General features: G+C 33.0%; 1 protein-coding gene across 1 annotated transcript in view; it reads right to left on the minus strand.

Annotated features, from left to right (window-relative positions):
- Positions 1-3295: 3295 nt before the first annotated feature.
- LOC130445203 (protein gooseberry-like) overlaps positions 3296-23407 on the minus strand; it is a 50974-nt gene continuing 30862 nt past the window's right edge. The window contains exons 6-9 of the mRNA XM_056780747.1: positions 14996-15201; positions 11768-11954; positions 7898-8266; positions 3296-3745 (exon numbers count right to left, since the gene is read on the minus strand). Of these exons, the coding sequence (XP_056636725.1) occupies positions 3471-3745; positions 7898-8266; positions 11768-11954; positions 14996-15201 (1037 nt within the window). The 3' untranslated portion in view covers positions 3296-3470. The remainder of the gene's footprint in view (positions 3746-7897; positions 8267-11767; positions 11955-14995; positions 15202-23407) is intronic.

The raw sequence follows: 23407 nt of genomic DNA on the forward strand, positions 1-23407 counted from the left end.
CGGTGTACTTGTGAGTGTTGGTGTAGTGGTAGTGTAAATAGTGTGTTCACTATGAATAGCATCAACGGTTCCAGAAGTTCCAACTCAATGAGTTAAGGTATAAGAAACTTGTAGAATGGAAAGAAAAAAATTAAAATTTTTCGGTAAATAATCTTTAATGTACAATATAATACAGAAAATATAAAGCATACATTTTACATAAAATATAGTGTGTATTTTGGAAAAGCTTCACAAAGGTTATACATAACAGTACATACTTATATTTTCAAATTGTAAAGTATACTTTTTTATTTTAAATACGAAGAAAAGCACTTTGAAAATTATTGATTACTCATTCATTTCCAATTATTTCCTCACTATTTACCAGAATGGTTTTCAAAAGATTTACACTTTAAATTAGTGCTCAATGAGAAATGACTAGAAGAATGTCACGATGACTCCCTAGTAACATCACCCACACAACAGAAGAGGACATTGAACATCTAAAAGAAACTAAGAATAATGAATCTTCTGGCAGCGTTGGCACCCCCGCTAGATCCACCTGCAAACAGTGGATAACTATAATTTTGTTGTGGTAGCTGAGCTCACTTGTGAATAGTACTAGCAAATAGCCTCCTTTGGGTTCCGTAGACACCTAACCTAAACTAAATCTAGCTACATATTACTAACGATTTCCAAATTTCGAAAAAAAGTGAAGATTAGATCTTTCTATGGAAACTGGCAAGCGCATACATCACAAGTCGTATTAATTTGCACGTCTGAACAAGTTTGCGGACGGGACGGCGACCGGCGCGGTATCGACAAGTTTCGACGAGTTGTACTGTAAAAAATTGTAGCATTTCAATCGATAGGCATTAAAATCAGATACAACCAAACACTAGATGGGATGACGATATTGTAGAAGATTCATTTAAGATATGGTTATTTGACTACAACGGGCCCGACCTGCGGAATTCCCTTCATATCGAAAATTGTATTGTAGAAAGTATCAAAAATTGGTTAGGTATAAACAGAAATTTGCTTCACAAATCAAACTTTTTAGTAAGCAAAATATGGAAGGTTTTATCACGAGATGATATACAGACAAGTTGTAGATGCAATCAGTAGATAGCAGATTTTCCCTCCTTTTGTGTAGTCTAGAAGATATCTTAAGTGCTAACGAGACAGACCATTTTTTAAATGTCTCCCTTCCGAGGCTTTCGAAGAAGAGTGGTAGCAATGTCGTGAAGGTGAAATGAGTAAGAAACGAATCACGGTGATTCTAAACAAAATCGTGTTGATGATGAGGCGGATATTTACAGACTTGCTGGACAATCAAATTGCAAAAGTATAACATCGTGTTAGTCGACAACTGTATCGTTCACAAGGTTGTTTCCGAATTGGAATTTGTATTTTATATTCTTTGATGAATCCAATTCCGTGTTGGTACATTCAGAACCACCAGTCTAGAAGACGAATGGTTGCAAGTAATGACGTCTTTTGGAGAGTATCCAACATGTGATGATTATAAATTGTAATGATCATGTACTTCTTTCAGTTTCACAATACTTTAGGTACTAGCTGAATAATTTAAAGTTATTTATTACATATTTATATACAGATAAAACCAAGCTTCACATTTCATGAGTTGACATATACCGTGCCAAAAAAGTTCGTCGTGAAATTTTTGATAATCTTTGATAAAAATATTATTATAATAATATGTGCTTCGTTTGCTTCTAAAAGTTGAACTATTGCACCGTTTCCTTGCTACAACTGTCGCAAGTTTTGGCATCATCTTGTCTTTGATCACACTCATCTCTCACAGTATTGATCTAGTACCTAGTGATTAACAAAAGGAGACTACGCCAAACTTATTAGCAGGAATGTTTGACGTTCTTCAATCCACGAGGAAAGTTACACTCACCAGATCACCCCAGGAAGCAGCAGAAACAACAGAGGATTTATCAGGATGTATCGTCGCAAAAGAAGACTGGAGTGGGTTTGTTAGGCAATAAAGTTACTGCGACCATTGTTTGAAAGCACGTGATATAATTCACATTGACTACCTTCAAGAGGGTTGGACAATTAATAGGTCAACTTATTGGGTTAATTTACTGAGGTTTGAAAAAAACCGTCCACCTGAAGTCGGCTACGAATTATACCTCCATTCTCCAGACTTAACCCCTGGTTATTATTGATCCTAATCATGAAATAATTAATCGATGGAACTATGAAATACTGAATTTTGATAAGGTGTACGAATATTATTTAGAGTAGATTGAAAAAATTATTGTGAATAGTGTGCAAATCTCAAAAGGGACTCGTTGAAAAATAAAATGATTTTTTTTTTCGAAAAAGCTGTGCTTCAATCAATTCTATTGTCTGTATTCTCAAAAAATACGTTACTAATTTTTCTTTCTATCCAAATCACATTTTTTTGATCTCTTTGAGTTTTGGTTATCGATGGACACACTTCAGAAACGTTTGAGGTTAACCACCCAAATCCGTAGACAGGAACAGATGACTACCATCAGTACCGCCTAGAGCAGTTTTTGCAACAACACTTAAATGTATCGGTTCTCCTTTCTTTGGAGAAGTGCAAGCCTGTGGAACCAGCTACCAAGGCACGTCTTTTCTGAGCACTAGAACCTACAGAAGTTCAAGATCAATATCCTCACGGCAGACACCACTCGAACATGAAAAAAATTGAGCGAATCAAAGACTGCTTGACTGTTTTGTAAATACGATCTTGGTTTTGAGTTATATCGTTCAATTGATGAACTTACTAGTCTTCAGAGACTGAAGGTAGTTTCCTCTACTATTCTCTGAAGATGTTAACTTGGTTATCGAAGCGAATGTCAGAGTTAGTTTAACAGTAAATAGTATGAATATTACCACAACGATTCCAGAAATTCCAACTTAATTTCGGAAGTTATATTAATTGCTGGAGGTTATTTCATTTTATAGTGTAGTAAGGTTTTAATATCTAAACTTCTATAGGTTTTTCTACAAAATAGTTAAAAATTTTGACATCCACTTGATGGATAATATAAATTTTCTTGATATTAAGTCTAATTTTATTAATAAAAAGTTTCCTGTGAGGAAATCTTTGATGTTTAGGTACATTTTTGGCGTTTTTAAAAAATTTATTCAAGTATTTTATACAAAAATATAGTGCGGTGAAAGAATTTTAAAATCAAACCGCTAACAGAAATTATTATCTCCACATTTTTGATAGAAGTTGTTTCCAACTTCAACATCTTATTTGATAACGTACTGACGATGGCAATTAAACCAGAAACGTTCCGTTTTATGTGCTTCGATACATTAACTTCATCTTCAAAAATCGATATCGCTAATAAAATCGTTTATCGAAATAATTCGGCTTTTTAAGCATTTACAGTGCTTCCTAGCACATGGACATGATTGAATTTATAATCAAGTTTTCAACTTGATTTTCTTCGAATTAATAATTTATTGAATCGACTTCAATACCATCCGTAAAAAGGTTGATGTCCAAATGTTTTCGATGCCTGATGAGAGTGGTAACTATGAATGCTCGGCTGCATTCCGCTCTGCGCAAACCCACCCAAACCTTGCGATAACGGTTGTCCTAATTGACTCAAACTACCTGGAATACCTTGACTCGGCAACGTCGGACTCACGTTTCTTATTTGATGGGGTGAAGACATGTGCCATTGAGAAGGTAGATGGTGGTCCGTGTTGGATTCCGTACAGGGCGCTTCGTTACTGTTGCTGTTTGCTGTAACATAAAAAGAAATACTTTAAATAAAAGAGCACTACGTACCAAAGGTAACCACATTCGAAAACTACTAATACAATCCAGCATAAGCAGATATTTATAGAGGAGCCCCTTTATATGACAATCGGGGACAATTCACCTCCATACCAAATTCCATCCATGAGAAATTATAAGGCCTCAAAGTTGGCTCACTAATTTCGAAAAAAATTAATTTCTAACTTGAAAATATCAAATTTGGTACATTGTATGACTGTATGAGACTGTTAAGACATGGTTCCATTTATATGGATGCAACCAAATCTTCATAGAAGAGACAAACCTCTCAGACTACAGCTAAACTCTGGTAGGTATAATCACAGATCACAAGGAAGTCGTTATTCAGGCAACTCAAGGCCGTTGATTCGAACTGCCGGTTCTGAGGAAACTACCATACAAATCTTTAGCAACTATCAAGCTCCTTATGAAAACACAAAAGAAAATGTTAGTAGTTGACCTAGTTAAAGATCCTTGCTTCAAAGCCAGCGATGCTTGGAGGACTTTACACTTCTGGAGAGCATCTAGACTAGTATGAAATTCGCTGGAATAACCTGATGAGAAATATTTTTCTTTCCAGTAAGGTGATCCCGAGAGGTTCTTTGTAAGAATATGATGAAGAAAACCTGACGAATAATTAATGAATTCCAAAAAGGGTTATCCTGATGCGATCCTAGCGTAGTCTTAGTTTGAATTGTATCTATAAGGTAAACCTTGTTTTAACCTGACAAGGTCCTTATGGTGTTTCAAGGAAATCAAGAAAAATTTCAAGTCGGGAAGGCGATGGCGACTAAGGAGGCTTTAAGACGATTACTTAGGCAACTAATACCAACAAGATGTCTCCTCCTATTCGAATCAATCAATTTTTGTTGTCCATTCTTGCAAATTTAAATTTTGCTACAATCAATTTTAAAATACTAACATTTCAATAGAATTTTATCGAAAAATAGAAAATGAAACCATAGAACTACTCGCTAATAGATAAAGAAAAAGTTGTAAAAGTTTATTTGCTATTGTTGCAATATATAAGAAATATTTTGCTTTTAATTATATTATACTTTTCGGTCTGGTGGATACCATTCTCGGATGGATGGATAGACCTTTTTTTGTCACTAGCTGGTCATTAATGATGGACGTAATTTAGAAGTTGTATAATGTTTTTGTATCTTTTTTCAATTTCTTGTTTTTTTTTCTGAGAAATCAAATGCTTCGTTGAATGTGGTTGCCCTACTATTCAATATTATCTAGCTCTGACCTGAATTTTATTATCTAACCATTTATTAATAGAAACCTGTATAATCAAAATTTACGAATGGCGAAAGCGATTGAAAAAAATGGCGATTGATCTAATGGCTCATTTACGAAATAGATTTATACAGGGTGTTTCTATATTCGACCGACAACGCTCTACCACAGATAAATCTCATGATTCACTTTGGTATAGGAATACGATCCCGTACGGGGTTTAGTTGCTGAGATATAGGGTGTTCAAAATTTTAAATCAAAATCAAAAATTTGCCATAAATCAAGAACGCCTTTGATTTTTTTTCAAATTTGGTGACCAATACGCTCCTTAATGAAGTAATATTTTGACATAAACAAACTTTGGAAAAATAATCAGACAATTTAAAACAAAATTGAAAAAAGGCCACTGTACGAAATTCGAGCGAAACATTTTTTTGTCATTTTTATAACTAAGGGGTTAACTTTTGAAAATTTGAAAAAATTGCATACTCCGAAAGTATCACAAAAAACACGTGGGTTTTCCTGAAAATCCAATTTTCACGACTTTTCTCCATTTTTCTCCTCTTGATACACCTACCGCCATCTGTCCGACAAGTGACCAACTTTACTCTCTACTCCACTATACAGTAAGAGCTGAGTGGAATTAAAAATGTAGTTCGGACATTTTATCATAGGGGTCGCACCTGGAATTATTGTGCTAGGACCATAGAGATATTACAGATAGAGTAGGCATGCTATAGGCGCCCATACAAGTGGGAGCGTCTGGCCGATAGAAAGAGAGAGAGAATAATTTATGTATTGCTGTCTCTGTCTAATGGCGCATGCGCGTTGATTAGATTTCGTGTACGCACTTTACCATTGCCCGTTGAATTAGAGACACAGTACGCAACAAAAGAAAGAGATAGAAATACATAAATGATTCTCTTTCTCTTTTCATTCGCGAGACGCTCTCACTTGTAGGCATGCCTACTCTATGGTAATATCTCTATGGCTAGGACTCCCACGTTATATTTTTCTATTGCTGAATTTGTATGTTTTCGAAAAGAAAACTATCAAATATATAGATGCATAGTAGTCTTCTAATATGAAGTACGGTTTCCAAGAAAATCCAATTTTGTAGTTTGCTTCCTCCTGAAAGTGTTTTCGTAGCGCCTGTCATATCCGCAACCCGTTATACGACACGCATAGATAAAATGAAATAATTATTTTTTCAAAATGTAACCTCAATACTTTTAGTTATTTTATGATTTCACGATTTTTTCGCCGTCTACCGAGCGATACCGGAAACTATAAATAGTTCCCCATGTAATTCGACAACCAGTTCTAACATATAGTATATGATTGGTTGCCTCTACTTAATGGTGAGACTAAAAATTTATAATCATATTTAAATCTGATATCTAATCAAATCAGTAATGAGAAAGTATCCAAAAAACACGTGGCATCATGTATTTTCTTATGGAGATTCCGAAAATCAGTTTTTGAGTTTAAGCAATAGTTTTCGTGACAATCCAATTTTCCTGACTTTTCGTCATTTTTCCTCGCTTAATGATTTTTTTTCGGAGAAACTTTTGTGGGATCCTCATACCAAAATACGTTGAAGTCCAAATGAAGATACCATACATCGTCATTTAAAATCATTAAGTAAGATCTAAAAAAGTTGTCGAATAGTCCCATACGAAGCAACCGAGTTCCAAACGAAAAGTCGAGTAGTGTAAAAAGATCCTTGTCTTCTTAAGGATCATATTAGATGCCTTGTTACTTGCGATATAAAATTCAATCATTCAATAAACCCGAATATCAGTGGGTTACCAGAACCCGTTGCAAAAATGGGTCGATTCGAATAGTGTGACTGGTGGAATTATGAAGGTTTAGTGTACTTCGGAATCATTCCAGATGGTCGAGTTATTGATGCCGAGATATAAAGTGGACAGCTGATTTTGAAAGTATGAGGTTTTATAAGGGAAGCTAAAAATGAGATCGAAGAACTTGGTGGCGTTAAACTCCTACCACATCCGGCATCTAGTCTGGATCTTACATCGTTGGATTATTATTTATTCAGATTCATGGCGACAATTTTTTGCACCTAAGCCCAGAGAATGGTTTTGCCAATGTCTCGAAGAGTTTCCTGAACATTGGGTTAAAACCCATAGAATACGATGGGCTATTTTAGAATATCAATGCTTTCTTTTTGTGTGACACTCCAAAATTAGAGGGTAAACTAGGTAAAAGTCGTTTCTAGAAAGTCTCATTTGATCTTAATTCTTACTTGAAAATATTTAGTGGATCACAATACTTTCTGCTGGTGATGAAGGAGATTGAAATTGCATTATTACTCTCAGTCTTACAGAAAAAGCTAGACCAAGATCAGCTTTAGGCCCGCAATACTAAGACTGAGAATTGGAAGACTTTATCAGCGAAACAACTCATGTTCGGCTGACTCTGGCCTTGTCGCAGTTGGGTGAACGCTTGAGCAGCTTTAATCACTTGTAGTGTCCATTTTTGTTCGTTGTTAACGGATATGTGTATCAGTTGATGGCTAACTGATAGTGATGGATCGGGCAGATAACCTTTCATAAGTCAATTACCTCCAACCAGTACTATCGCAAACAAACATAAAAAGGGTGGTTAACGATATTAACATATTGTTGGACTGTGAGGACAAGAACTATCACAATATTTTATATCATTTCGAACACAATTTTTTCTGCTTGCGGTTGTAGTTTTCAGAGAATCAAGAAATTACGATTTTCAATCCATTTGGCGAGGAATAAAAATGACAAACAACCAATTATGTACTTTACGCACTCTAAAAAATATCATACATCTAAATTTATAATTATAAAGTTTATATGTTTTTAAAATTACACTTACCGCTATTTGGTCCAATCAACGTAGCAATTCCAGATGTAGGTACCATGTTCGTATAACTTTGCTGACCAACAGACGGACTGGATGAATTGTGAATCGTATTATGATTTCCATCTTTATATTCCCCTATCTCAGTCGTTTGAGATATACTCTGTAGTGTATTTGTAGTCATACTAGGAGAAGAGCTTGGTTGTACGTTGGAGGAAAGGCTAATAGAAGGGGTTAAAGTTTGGGATATCGGCATTATGTTAGAAGGATAAATCGGGTGAGATGTGTAGGGGTTGTGTGGAAGAGAATGTTCCCATTTCACATCTGAAATTGGTAAATTAGGGGATATTGAATGACCACCATGATTAGGGTATAGTTCAGTCACTGAAACAAATATATGTTTTTAATAAAATAAATAAATAATGACACTTCTAGAGTAAAATTTAACAAACATAACATAAAAATGAGCAATTACCAACAAAAACTCCTAATTAAATGGCTAGTTAATTTATATAAACATTGTTTTAATTTATAATTCATAACAACAGTTATTGTCATACACGTTTCTACCCGATAACGTCCAAAAAACCTTTAATAGGGAACATTTAGAAGATTATGTTTGGTACAAGTTAGGGTCAAGATACTCACACCTCTTATGTCAGAAATAAGGACGTGATATCTTCAACATTTTCTTTTCTTTTATTCTTTCTTAATGCAAGGCAGCATCTTCAGTATACTTTGGACATTTTTTTCTTTCTCGATGTTCAACTGTCTCTAGGTTTAGTTCGATGGATGATCATGCGGGAAACCCGAAATCGGCCAGCCAACCTTCGAGTTGATGTTTCTAATTTGTCTTTTGCACATTTCACTAATTTATTTGACTGGCATTAGTCAAAGCTTGAGGCAACTCACTTTTTGGAAAGTTTTCAATATGGTATTTCAATATTTAGTCCAATATTCTGGTCTCTAAATATATTTGCAATGTCAGTTTTTGACAACAATCCAACTAAACTGTATACAGGGTGAATCGGGAGGAGCGCACCAAACTCTAGGAGTGTTTTATACACGTGAAAATAATGTATAAAACTCATATGTTCTTATCCGATTTTCATTTGTTTTCAAGTTGTGGAATAATTAAAACGTATGCCATGTTCGAGGCTCAAAGACATTTGATAATTTTGACATTTTGATGAACTGTCAGTGTACAGTGAACAGTAACCGAACGTTGAAGTTCCAATTTATGTGATTGTTAGTGTTAGCAAAATGCCAGATACTTATTCAAATTTAGAATATGCAAATATGGTGTTTGTTTATGGTTTTTGTAATGTAAATCTACAGCTGTTGCTGGAGAATATCGTCAACGTTTGCTACACCAAAGATATTCTAATAAAAATGTATTTATTAGAGTTTTTAACAAATTGTGCGAGACTGGTAAGCTTCCCAGTGCAAAAATATCATCTGAACGCGCTACTCGACAAGGTTTGATAGAAGTAAAAAATATTCTGCATCTAGTACAAGAAGATGCAACTACTAGTTCACGGAGAATTGCTACTCAATTGGTAATTCCACAAAAAAGGGTGATAAACACACTGTACGAACAAGGCTTTTATCCTTATCACGTACAGAAATTACAGCACCTACAACCAGAGGATTACGCTAACCGTATGGGGTTTTGACGGTGGATAAATAATAATCATCGTGTTGTATCGAGTATACTCTTTACGGATGAAGCTACATTTACCCGTGATGGCATCAATAATACTCGTAACTATCATGTATGGTCGGACGAAAATCCCCACTCAACAGTCGAAAGCAATTTTCAACATCGGTTTTCTGTAAACCTGTGGAGTGGTATGGTTGACAGTTATTTAATTGGCCCTTTCATTTTGGAGAATCGTCTCACAGGAAACAACTACCTAATTTTTTTACAAAATGATTTAGAATGCAGATGTACTATCAGCACGATGGAGCTCTTGCACATGTCGCTCGTCAGGTCAAGCAACATTTGGACGAACGTTTTCCAGGGCATTGGATTGGTCGTGGAGGTCCCATTAATTGGCCATCCAGACCTCACACCACTAGATTTTTGTTTTGTATCATAGTAGACACACGGGATGCTCTAATTAGACGAATTGAGAATATGCAGCCCATATTAAAGAAGAAAGAAATGAATCAATTGGGAGAGCAACAAACGCTCTTCGCAGACGAAGCTTTTTGCATTCATCTAAACATCATTTTGTAGGGAATTTCATAAGCTACAAAACCATGAGAGTTGCAACCCTTTTCTTCAAAGAATTTTGATGTTAAAGGGTAAAAAAGAATCTCCATTAGCATTGAAATCAATACTTTAAACGCTTATATCTCGTTTAATTTTCAAGCTACGTGAGTTTAAAAAAAAGCAAAATGTTCAGTAAAATAAAAACTAAATTTTAGTTACCAAAAAATTCTTTCGTTGATCCAATAGTTTTTGAGATATTTTGAAAAAATAACGTTTTTTTTAAATCGAAAAAAAAAATTTCACATTAAACAACTTTTCTTCAAAATATACGTGTCCCCACAATTCAAACTTTTGGAACGTGTTGTTAGGGTTTTTTGCTGCACATGGTGGTTTTTTTTCAAGTCGAGTTACTTGACTTGTTTTTGTCATAACTCGCTTAATTTTTATGCTAGACAGTTTTATAAAAGATCATTTTGAAGGTCTAAAAAAGTACTTTAAAAATGATTATTACAATTTTCTATGAAAAATTGATGGTTTTTCCGTTATTTGAGCTCAAAGCTTTGCATAAATTTACGAAAAAGAAAAAATTGGCTTTTAGTAACTCATAAGTTGCTGAACATTATTTAAAAAATTTAATTTAAACTAACTAATTTCTTTGCTTTTTTTATAAGCTTCAATTTTGATAAGAATAATTTTTTCCAGAAAATTGGTAATTTTCGAGTTTTTCGTGAAAGAATGTTGAAAAACGTGTTTTTTTTTAAATTTTAAATCGCGAATAACTCAGAAATTATTGAGTGCAATAAAAAACTTCATTTCACATTTTCTTCATAAAATTTAATTCTCTATCGATTTCCGGTGGTATATTGAAATTTTGAATTTTCACCCCCGCGTAAGGGTGGCAGTTTGTTATTTGCATTATTTTTGAGCTTCTGTCAAAATTTCAAACTAATCCATGAATGTCTTTAAAATTTCGAGATGATTTGCTTGGTTCACTGTACTATAGCCCCGATAAGAAATCAAAGTATCCACAAGAATAGAACACAACAAGAAGCTGTTAGAATATTTCAAAGAAGTCACCCCATCAACTGCATAAAATAAAATATTTAATTTGGTTTCGATTGCACACAGTAGCGGTTCGAAATGTATTAAATGCATGTTATGATTATTTAAATTTAGTGGTCGAATATTATTTTTTCTTTCTAATATGGATGTTCATTGCCAGAAAGTCTTTCCCGGAAAACAAAGTCCAGTATTTTCGCCATAGCTTCTTTGGTCTTCTTTCTAGGCTATCCATTTTAATATTATCAACAAGTCCACTGTCTTCCATTTTTTTAGATGTAGTTCTAGAATTTTCTCTCCGTCTCACCCACGTTCCTATGTCCCATATTTCACTTTGCTATTCAAATTTTCAATCCGTATTCTGTCGTGTAGAGTTTTGCATTGTATACTTCGTTGAAAATTTTCCCATGACTTGTTATATACGCTCCCATAGTTCATTTTAATTAAACAAATATCAAATTGAGAAATTTTTTGAACGAATCAAATCAAATCAAATCAAATTAGTAGTAATAAAACGTTTTGTAACTATGAATTTTAATTTAAATAATTAGGACATGAGAAATGTGAATAATTTTCGTCTTGATCTTAAATGTTATACTTACTGTGACTAGTACTCGAAGCGGTGGCTCCCGAATTCGGGAAAGTGCTATCGCTTAATCCTTGGCCGAGGGACGAGGCATATGGGGTAGAAGGAGCACTGTAAGGTCCTCCAACAACTCCCAAAGAAGCGTATGATGATGACGATGAAGAAGAAAGTTGTTTTCTCAATCTAGCTCTTCTATTGCTGAACCAGACCTGCAACAAGTAACAGAAGAATGTCTAATGCTAGAATAATCATCTGATATATCTATCAATTGAACAAATTGAATTTGATATTGACTATCAGCCTAAACTAACTCCCGTTATATAGAAGAATTTGACAAGGTGACAGTCTGAGCCCATTCTTGTTTTGATAACCGAAAAGGTGACCTGCAGCGTTTCCTATATCGGTTCCAAACAACAACTGAAAGCTTCAATATGCAGATATCTGTGGAAACAACGGAATGAATGGTAACAGCAAAAGAGCTCATAAGATGTAAACTAATTGTGAACGACAGCCCCACAAGCGCCAAAAACTGAGGTATGAACCCAAGTAAATGAGACCTCTGGCTATCTGCAGGACCTCATGTGAAAAAACAACACGTCCACCTGAGGTAAAGTATGTATTTTCAAAATAATCATAAGACCTTTGGTTACATAGAGGGAGAGAGAAATCAAAAAAATTACAATTTGTAGACAAAACCTTGTAATATGCAGGGAGAACTCGAGTGGATACGATAAAAATGAAGGAAATGATGAGGGCAGTAGAGATGAAATTGAAAAGTATTAAAAGAGTGAGCTTAAGACATCAAATAAGAAGCAAAGCTATAAGGGAAGATCTGTAGATGCCCCCTGAAGAGATTGGAGATGCCCCATCGACAGATTGATGGAAAATCGATGGGCTAAATGTGTAAAGGATAAAAAACAAATTTCAAGAAGACCTAACCAAGAGATGGCACGAAAGATGGCCATCAAAAACGGCTGTGTTTGCTACCCCCGAAGTATACGTTGAATGCGGTTGATCAATTGGTTTGGTTCTCTTCGGACTGATTATGGAGAACCCAAACACCTACTCCGCTTATTTTTCCAATCGGATGTAAATATTATTGAAAGGTCGATAAAAGTTGGTTGATAAAAACTTTGTAGGCTTTCCTTATCGATAAATTACTGGATCTACTAATAAAAGTTTGTTTATTTCGAAAGAATGGTTTTGGTTATTCGAATTTTTCTCTTAAATTTTTGCAATTAATAGGCTTTTTAGTAAGTAAAAAATATTAGATAATTCATTGAAAAAGATTGATTTTATTTCATCGTAATAAACAATATTATGTATTTAATTGGGCTCAATATTTTTTTCATTATATAATCTTGATTCAACTGCTTCTTTCCAACTTCTTGTTTCCTGTATGTTCCCGAAATTATAATCTGATTTTATGAGGTAACATTACGAGGGTTGCTACTGAAGTTTTAAGATAAACAAATAAAATATTCTCTATTAACATCAATACACTTTTACATGCGTCTGAACCAATGGTGGAAGCATTTTTTCCATTCCGATTGAGGTACCTCCAAAACTGCTTCTTCAGACGTAGAAAAACCTCGCAATTCATCTTTGAACTGCGGGAATAAGAAGAAATCAATGGGTGTCAAACAAGGAGTGTACCACGGATGACCCATCAATTCGACGTTTTGACAGTTGAAAAACGTTTTTGTTTGAGCTGATGTTTGAGAGCTTGCATTGTCGTGGTGGAGAATGATCTTTTTGCGATTGGTTTCAGAATTGACTGACAAATTGCATCGATGTTTTCTGGCTCAACAGATTTTGAATGACCTTAACGAAATTCATCTTGTAGCGAAGTACGACCGCTATTGAATTCGTAAAACCAGCAAAAATAATCGTGATTTAATTCCATTTCAATGATAATGTTTTAAGTATATGTAAACAAGTCAAATATCACTCGAATGACAACACGTTCTGAGTACGTTCACCATTAAAAATTTTTCTGATGGGAATGTCACATTTGTCATATCTCAAAACTTGGTTAGCAACCCTCGTATACGAGTGAGGAATCGAAAAAAGTATTTAAATTGTTGATATATTTGATAACAAGTTTTATGGTAATCGATTATTACGAAATAGCAACCCGGCGACCTTGAATCTCGAACGTAAATCATTTCCAATTAATTTTTAGAACTATCAAAAAAAAGACAATAGCTATTACGATAGAAATTTGAATTAAAACTATTACAATATATTAGGGTCAAATTGGATTTATTAAAACGTGTTTTTAGAGGATTATCGTCTAATCCCATTACCAATTATATTAGAACAGAGTCGGATTTGTTTTAACTATAGATTTTTTATTTTCAAAAATTTTCCTTTACGTATTCGTGTTGAGTAGAAGATGAAGTACGAGTTTCATCCAAGTAAACGACTTTTATTCTCATTATTTGTAGGATTTTTTGTAACAAACAGTTTATTTGATATATTTGTTCAAAAACTAAAATTTCACACTTTTGATAAGACAAATTGGTACTTATTCGTTATACCACCACCACTGAAATTGCGAAGTATGAATAATAAAAGTGTCTGGATTGGGCGGAAGACTATTTTACATAAAAACATGGCTAGGTTAGGTTAGGTTAGGTTAGGTTTGGTTAGGTTAGGTTGTGAGAGACAGAGAGAATGAAATAAATTGATTAAGTTTTTTTGTATTTTTCCAGATATAAAAATATCGACTGTTTTGGGCAGATTCTTAAAGATATTGTTGATTTCGAATTTTATTTACTTATATGTTTCATAAATAAATTTTATGATTTTCACGTGATCTTTTTTGAGATTATGTATGTAGAATTTTTTGAAAAAATAATTTTTTTTGCGTTTTCTGCCTTAATTTTAATTACATCTCTTCTAAAACACTGTATTTCGTCGTTATTATTATTATTATTATCATTATTATGATTATTTTGGTGGTGGAGGTATAAAGATAAAGACCCGACAAATTTTTATTGTATGATATCAAACAACACAGCAATTTCTGAACATACTTTTAATTAAATTAACCTTTTTGACATGTTAAGCGACATGACAGTCCCAATTTTTCGAAATTTCATTCATTTAGAATAGTGGTAATTAACTTGTTCATGAAATATTGAAAATAATTTTAAAACAAGCTCTCGAAGAAGATTTCTATATAGATAGTTGCTGCTAATCCCGTTTCAGCTTGAGAAGCAAAACAATTAAAATGATGATTTACCTGAATTCTTGCCTCTGTAAGCTTAGTCCTCTGAGCTAGTTCTTCTCTCGTATATATATCGGGATATTGAGTTCTTTCGAAGGCTTTTTCCAATTCATCTAATTGATGTGCGGTAAATGTGGTTCTAGATCGACGTTGTTTCCTTTTCAATGGAATACCAGGTTCGCTTTCACAATCCGAACCTCCTTCGTTATCAGTGGATTTTTCTGTAACAATGTGTAAATGTTAAAAAAAGATTGAGATGGTTTATTAAAAGGATGCCAGGAAATAGATTTCCAAAAGGATTCGTTAAATAAAAATAGATATAAGAAGAAATTGGAAATGAAATCACTTAATGACCTCCAAGAAAAGAAAAATTAGTCACTTAAAGGCTTGTAGTACTATTAATATATATATATATATATATAAATTTTGGTACTAATAAAGATTTGGAAAAACGTTCATACTGGACTAAACCGCACACCCTCTATTATAGTAGGTATATTGTCATTCGGTACAAATTTATAGTTCGAAAAGTTATTCACTCGGCAACTAACCACCATATTACGCGAACTGAACTTGACACAGAATGTCTCTAGTCAAATGTCCTCACTGTCTTACAATCCTACTCTAATTTGGATCATCGTGGGTCATGAAAAAAGCAAGTGAATTAAAAGGTAGCTGGATCATTCAATCGGTCGAGTATTAAAAATTTTCTTTTGGAAAATGTTGATATTAGTATAGATTTTTTTTTATTGTTTTATTTTAAGTTTCTAATTATCATTTCCACAATTTTTGAGAGCTCTACATTATTGTAACCTTTATGTACTAAACGTCCTTAGATAGAAGCCCACCATTCTCTTCTTTCCCAAAGTTCTTGGTGGTTTTTTCTTGAAAAGATTCCAATTCCAAATTCCAATATGTCAAATATATCAACTATATTATTTCTTTTCATAAGGGATTCGGTCACAGGGCACTATAATGAGATTTGCGTGGCAATTTTACAAGAAGCGTTAAATTTTAGATGTAGTCTTTTGACTGTTTATTTCCAAGTGCTTTCGACAAACCGTCGCCTTTAATTAGGATAACAAAGACAAGTAATGAGACAAGGGGCAATCCGGTAATTTTTCACGGGTGCGTTACAACTCGTCACGATTTTTCAGGTAAACGAAAGGGTAGTTCGAGTTTTTAAATCTGGAAATTCAAAAAATTAAAACCTAGAATTTCTAAATCCTTTGGTTTAGGTTAGGTTAGGTTAAGCTACCTAAACCAAATTCAAAATTTTATAAATAATACAGATTTTTTTAAAAATTACCGAGGAAAATATTTTTATAGAACAATGATTTAATTAATAACATTTGAATCTGAACTAAATTTAAATTGCTTAAGAAACTCGACAACAGTTCACATGGATGGTACTTGTAAATACTGTTCAAAGTACTTTTTCCATCTGCTATACTTTCAACAACGTACATAATTAAAAATCCCGTCACGGGTTGTCTAATATTCATGTCAACTACGATCACGAGTTGGCGCACGCCCTTTCTGACAGTTTTTGTTATGTATTATAAAAATCTGACTTCAGAGCAACTACTTTTTGTCATAAACTTGGTAAATTTCGCTCAGAACGACCTTCAACTTCAAAAACTGAAAAATTATTGTACTTGTGAGGATTTTTATGAAATCTAATCGAAGTTTAACCATAAAGATGACAAAACAGTTAAACAGACCATCTAGAAATGTCTAGAATTTATGCTAAAACACTGTGGACAAAAACAAAAGAATAACTGAATGAATATGTGAAATATTTTCTCAATAGGATGTAATGCTAAAAAACTAACCAGCTTAAAGCCGTAATAGTTAAATATTTCCCGTATTTTTACTAACATCGACCTTGCCGATTTTTACATGTCAAAATAGACACCTTGTATGTACGATATCAATAAAAAATGATTTCCTGAAATAATCACAAACACGGATATGGAACAAAAATCAATTAGCTGCATATATTTGCGTCATCTTTTGTTAATTCGCACACCTATTTTTTATCCTTCATAAAACTGTAATGTGAAAGGCAATAACTGATATGTTTACCATTAAACTTCATTAAAACCATCAATCAAAATCTAATTTGGCCAGAAACAATCGGTAATTTAATAAGTACTAATTAAATAAACGCCCTAATTATTCAAATGTTTAAACAAAACGTAATTGAATTGATTGGTTGTATGAAATAAAGTTCAATTGTTAGTTTCGCTTCTTAATCTACTATTAATATCTTTTGGTTAATTAAAAGTTTGTTCTAAAACGTTTATATTCATACGCAATACTAAAAACGTATTTCAAACGGGCCATTTGATTTTGCGACTGTTTGCAAATGATAATTTTGGCACCTAGTCGTTAGCTGAAACTGATTTGATTTGAGCACTGGTCTCTACGAATTATTATCGTTTACCGCCGATTCATAAACTTGACTTTCCGTTGACATTGCCATTAGCGAGTGACGTTTTGACGTTGCCGTTAGCGAGTGACGTTTGACGTTGCTTTGGAACCTAGTCGTTAGCTGATACTGATTTGATTTGAGCACTGGTCTCTACGAATTATTATCGTTTAATGACGATTCATAAACTTGACTTTCAGTTTGCAGTTTGACGTCTATTGACCCTAGTCATAAAGCTGACGTCGCTGCCGTTAACATAAAAATTCTTTTTTGACGTGTGTACTGCTTTTGCTTTCATGTTTTGTTTGTAATCCCGTATTTATGGATGACATTACGGAAAATAGCGAAGAGAAAACAAGAAAAGCCAAAAAATCATCATAAACAAACAAACAGAAAGCATCACGTTCTAACGTCATACGTCAAAATCACGTGATGTGTTTGGCTCTTTTCTATTTGCTACGAACAGCCGAAGATAAAGTTCGTTTATGTTGAAAGTCACCAACTTAAAGAAAAGTCGAAACGTGAAAATTTTTAACAATCTTTCAAAAATTATTAAAAAAACTAATTTTAAAACTGAAGAGACCTAAAATCAAGAACATTCAGAAACATAAACAAATCAAAAGGTCTAAGAAATATCAAAATATTTTAATAAAGACTTAAAATTAGTCGAAACGTCAAATTTTTTGACAATCTTTCAAAAATTATTAAAAAAACTAATTTTAAAACAGAAGAGACCTAAAATCAAGAGCATTCAGAAACATAAAGATATCAAAAGGTCCAAGAAATTAAAGAAATAACGACATTTCTATATGTTAGATATATACAGGGTGTTTTAATGGATGTACTTTTAAGTAGTATGTTTGACGTTTGTACAATCTATCTCGATAAAATTGATGGTTTAGGAGATGCGTTGTTCGCCTTAAAGAGACATTCTGAAGAAAATGATCATAAATTGTAACCATTTATTGAAAATACTTACAGGGAGGTATTAAAACACAATCAAATATTTCTATTTCAGCTGCATACTGTCGAACCGTGTTATTTGCATAAGGAAAAAATTGGAATGCAAAAAAATGAATCCATCGTATTTGATTCAGGGGAATGTAATGCCTACGCAAATGGACCTCCCCGACCAATCCATCTATTGGAAAATATGTTATTAAGATCATTTTTTACATCATTTAGGAAATGGTGAGGGGCTCCATCCGGTGCATGAGCCACATTTCAATTTTTTCCTTATGTAAAAACACGACGTTCGACAGTATGCTGTTGAAATAGAAATATTTGATTGTGTTTTAATACCTTCTGTAAGTATTTTCAATAAATAATCACAATTGAAAATCTACATCTTTTTGTTAAAAAATCATTTTTGCTATCTTGAGACTGTAAGAGTTACAGATTGTTAACCATTGGACTTGAGCCGCCCCTGGACTTATGATTTATTCCGTCAAGTACACTACATAAACACAGGGCCGAGCCGTACCGGAGGTGCAAGGGGGCATGGCACCCGGGCGACACTAACACGGGGCGGCAAAAGCCCAATCGAGGTTTACAAATTTAGCAGTAATTAGCATCGAGGAAGATATTTGTTCCAGTATAAATGTTACAGATTTATTTGTGAATTTGCTTTACCTAAAGAAGGTAAGAAAAGTAGATTTTAACATTTAAACCGATCTAAAACTAGGATCTAGGAATATATATTTGTTATTTTTTCGTTTCGTTTTGTTTTTTTTTCTTTTCTTTTACTACCTTAAAAATCCAAATTTTATTTTCATTACGTTTTTATATATTTGTCAATAAATAATGTTGAAAAATGTGTTTTTATTAATTTTCCCAATCTAAAATGTGAACAGTAAGTACCTATACCTCAAAATCGGCATTGAGTTATCCAATTAATCCTATCTCTAATAAGATCTAGACACATTTGCTAGATAGAGACTATTTTTATTAATGAATATTTTCCCGGAGTAGGGAGGTATTTTTCTATCCGACCCCGGGCGGCGAATACCCTAGGCTCGGCCCTGCATGGACATACACAAACGAGGGGTTGTAAGAGACATTTTCTTATTTTCTAAGTCCGGGAACACCATGTATATAATCTTGGTTGCACTTATCTGTGTCATTATGAATATGATAATTAGAGAATTGTTTCGCTTCTAGGATTCGGTCGAAATAAAAAATCTAGTACGGATGAATCTCGCCGTATCATGTGAAAAAGCTAATTCGAGTTATATTTCTAGAAAAAACCGGATTATTTTAAAAATTAAAACCGAGAGATCATATTCCATAAACATTTATTTTAATACAAAATAAGGAATTGATGTAAACATCTTTCGATGAGTTTATATTGATTCGGCTTGTTGAAATTAATGTAATTTATTTAAAATTATAAAATTCTTATGTTATTGTGAATAAAAGTTTTTAAAAATAGTTTTTCGTGAGAAAACTAATATATAATCCTCGTAAATGATAGACAATGATTTACCTTCAACTAAAAATCGTTTTAGTAGGATTAAAATTCAAAATGATTTGATTAGTAATAATTTTTCGACCAATCGTACGAAAATAATTGTATAAAATCGACTATAGTTATAGTTATATAACGCCATCATTATATTTCATCGGCCATTCTATAATTTACCTGTTGGTTCAGAAGCCGTAACGATTAACAATTATTTTCAGCGGAGGAGATCGAAAAAACGGAAAGCAAACAACCTAATTAAAATTATCTAGCCAATGATTCACTGTTTGACGTGGTTATACCTAGAAATGAAGGTAGGTGGTCTCCGGGCTTCATACTTAAAGGGAGAATTTAATTTGAAAATGGAGGCGTTTGATATCTGATATTTTATGAATTACACTGGTTTATGGATTCTTGTACTCTGAAAAAAATCATAGTCTCGTTTACATATATTTTTTTTTTAATTTAAGTTTTTGTTAACAATATTTTTTATATTCTATGGGTTAATTTGCTCGCGATTGTTAGATAATCTAACATCTATAATGTCTTGATGAGGCATCTTATACCTCATATTAGGTCTAATGGCCAACTTTTTTCCAATCTTTTTGCATTTCATGGTGTTAACAACTCCTCTAATAGTGGATTTGGGTGGGTTTCTATAATTTTGTGGTATTTGATGATCCTCTCTTGGATAACTTCTTGTACAGTGGGCACTTCCAGGTCCACGTGAATGTGTAATTTGTTACATACCATGGAGCATCTACTAGTTGACGGAGTATTTTAGATTGGGATCTCTGAATAATATTTGTATTAGATTTGGAAGCGCAGCCCCACAGTTCTATTCCATATGTTCATATAGGCATGATGACAGATTTGTAGATAAGGACTTTGTTTTCAAGTGAGACTTTGGATTTTCTCCCTATCAACCAATGTTGCTTTTATATTAAGTTGTGTTCTTTTTTTGTGTTGTTTCCAGTTAAATTTTTTGTCTAGGTGGATTCCTAAGTATTTGGCACTATCTGCTTATGGTTTTCCGTATTGTTTGACTTGACTAGCCGTCATGTATTCTTACGTAGTATGAATGTTACATTTATTGATTTGGTTTCATTAACTTTAATCCTCCATTTTTGTAGCCACTCCTGTAATTGATTAAGATGAACCTGAACATTTTTTGCTGCTGTTTGTGGTTCTTAATCAGTAATCCTCTTTACTGTGTCGTCAATAAAAGTTGTATACTGTGTCTCTGAGATATTTGATGTATACAGTATGTAAAGTAGTGGACATAGTACGCTACCCTGTAGCACCCCTGTAAAAGTAAAATTTTCGGACTTTTCCTCTTTAACTTTTGCTTGGAAGGTTCTGTTGGTTTAGTAAGATTTCAGAAGTGGGTAGTAGTTTGGGGAAAGAGTTCTTTCAATTTTGTATAGCGGCCCTCGATGCCACACTCTGTCAAAAGCCTGTCCGATATCAAGCGGAGCAGTTTTCTTTGTTTTCTAGGATTTTATTTATTTTCTGCGTGAGTCGGTGGATTTGTTGCACTGTCGAATGTTTTTGTCGGAATCCAAATTGATCCAGACAATCCCCTGGAGGTAAGTCTGCTGTAATTGGCCAGTATCAGAGTCTCAGAATTGCATTTTAGATGTATATTAGCATGTTTTGAGGTAATTCTTTCAGCATTTTGGCGGTTATTAGGTCAGAGCCCGGGTTTAGTAATTTTATTTCATTGTGTACTTCTTTTGGAGTCAATGCTTTGATGGGGCTTCTTGTATTTATTGCAGTTGCTAAGTTTTCCTCTACTTCTTGGTCTGTTTCGTGACTTAGTGGCTGGAAGACTGTACTGAGATGATTTGCAAATAAATTTGCGTTTTCTTTGTCGCTTCTAGTCTACTGTTTATTTATTTATCAATTTAACTAATTTTCTTATTGTCAAAACATGATATTTATAAATTTCTATTGTGGTAATCTCGTTCTTTGGCTCTAGAAAATCGAAAAATCACTCAATTTTGATGAATTCTTCTTTGAGTAATCGTTTTCACGACGTATTTTTGAAAAAAATAATATATTTTATGAATTTTATGCATTTCTTTGAATATAGTTCAAAACTTGTTTGCAAAGCATCAAACAAAGTTCATTTATTTGTTAATTTACATGAAAAATATTTTGAGAAAAAACCATAACAAAAATTGTAGTACTGCTAAAAAAGATCTGAAGCAATGAATGATGTTGCTTTTCGCCAATTTGGTTATGGTGGGATACCAAAAATGTATAGTGACTCAAATTTTTGTTGAATGGAAGTAAGTCCATCAACAATACAAGAAACACATCTCATACCCATGAGAATATGGATAACTATGACCTTCTTCCTAGAAACCATGACAGGTGCGCTCAAAAGTGAGAGTAGTTGATGGGTTTCGTGCCATAATATCTTATAAAAACCTATATTGACTTTCACACGATTTAAACAAGATGTCGTGCTTAAATGTTTTGTTAAATAGTTTTTTTTTCTATTTCTATTTATTCAGCGATGAAAATGTTATGAAATCGCTAAAAAAATAACAGACGATAGATTTTCCTTTTTTTTTAACAAAAATCAATGTTAAGAGAAGTAATGACATATGAAATTAGATGATTTAAATCCTAATCATTGAATAAATAGAGAGAAATTTTATACTTTCGTGGTCCTTTCATTTTTCGGCTATAGAAAATCGAAAAATCATCCGATATCGATTATTTTTCTTAAATCTTTGTTTTTACGGCGGATTCACGAAAAAAATTATTGGAATGGAAAACAATGAAACTTATATTCGTTTCAGGGCGTTAAATGTTTATGAAAATGCACCCATTCACGTATAATTATTGGTAAATTTTTCCCAAATAATCAAATGAAGTTGTTATATTTTTTTTTATAATTTACACAGAAAAACGAACAAATTGGAAAAAAAATTATACAAAAATGTTGATTTGTCATGTTTTTACAATTAAAAATAATAACAATTTCTCTTAAAATTAAAATTTTCTCACTTCTAATCGTTTGTATCTTTTTTATTAAGTAATCATTAAAGTTATATAAATAAAAACATTCTTAAAATCACTGATTGTAATCAAGTGTACAATATTAAAAGTTAACTTTGAAAAATTGGAAATTTTCACCATTAACAAAATGGTATATTACTAAGGTTAACTGTTACAGAGAATTTAAAGTCATAAAACCATATAAAATCTTCAAGTTAGATATTTCCTATATTTTTCCACATAAATTCGCCGTAAAAACGAAGATTTTAAAAAAATTCATCGATATCGTATGATTTTTCGATTTTCTAGAGCGTTTATGATAACATTTAAAGTCAGAAAACCATATGAAATGTTCAAGTGCGATAAAAAATGAATAAACAAACATTTTTCGATATTTTTCTCCAAAATATTCGTTTTTTTATGTAGATTAACAAAAAAAAAATATATAAACTGCCTTTGATGCTTTCTAAAAAAGTTATGAACGATTTTGTGTGAAGAATTGCGTTTATGATCACATTTA

Source organism: Diorhabda sublineata, chromosome 6 (genome assembly GCF_026230105.1).
Source record: "Diorhabda sublineata isolate icDioSubl1.1 chromosome 6, icDioSubl1.1, whole genome shotgun sequence".
NCBI classification, from domain to species: domain Eukaryota; kingdom Metazoa; phylum Arthropoda; class Insecta; order Coleoptera; family Chrysomelidae; genus Diorhabda; species Diorhabda sublineata.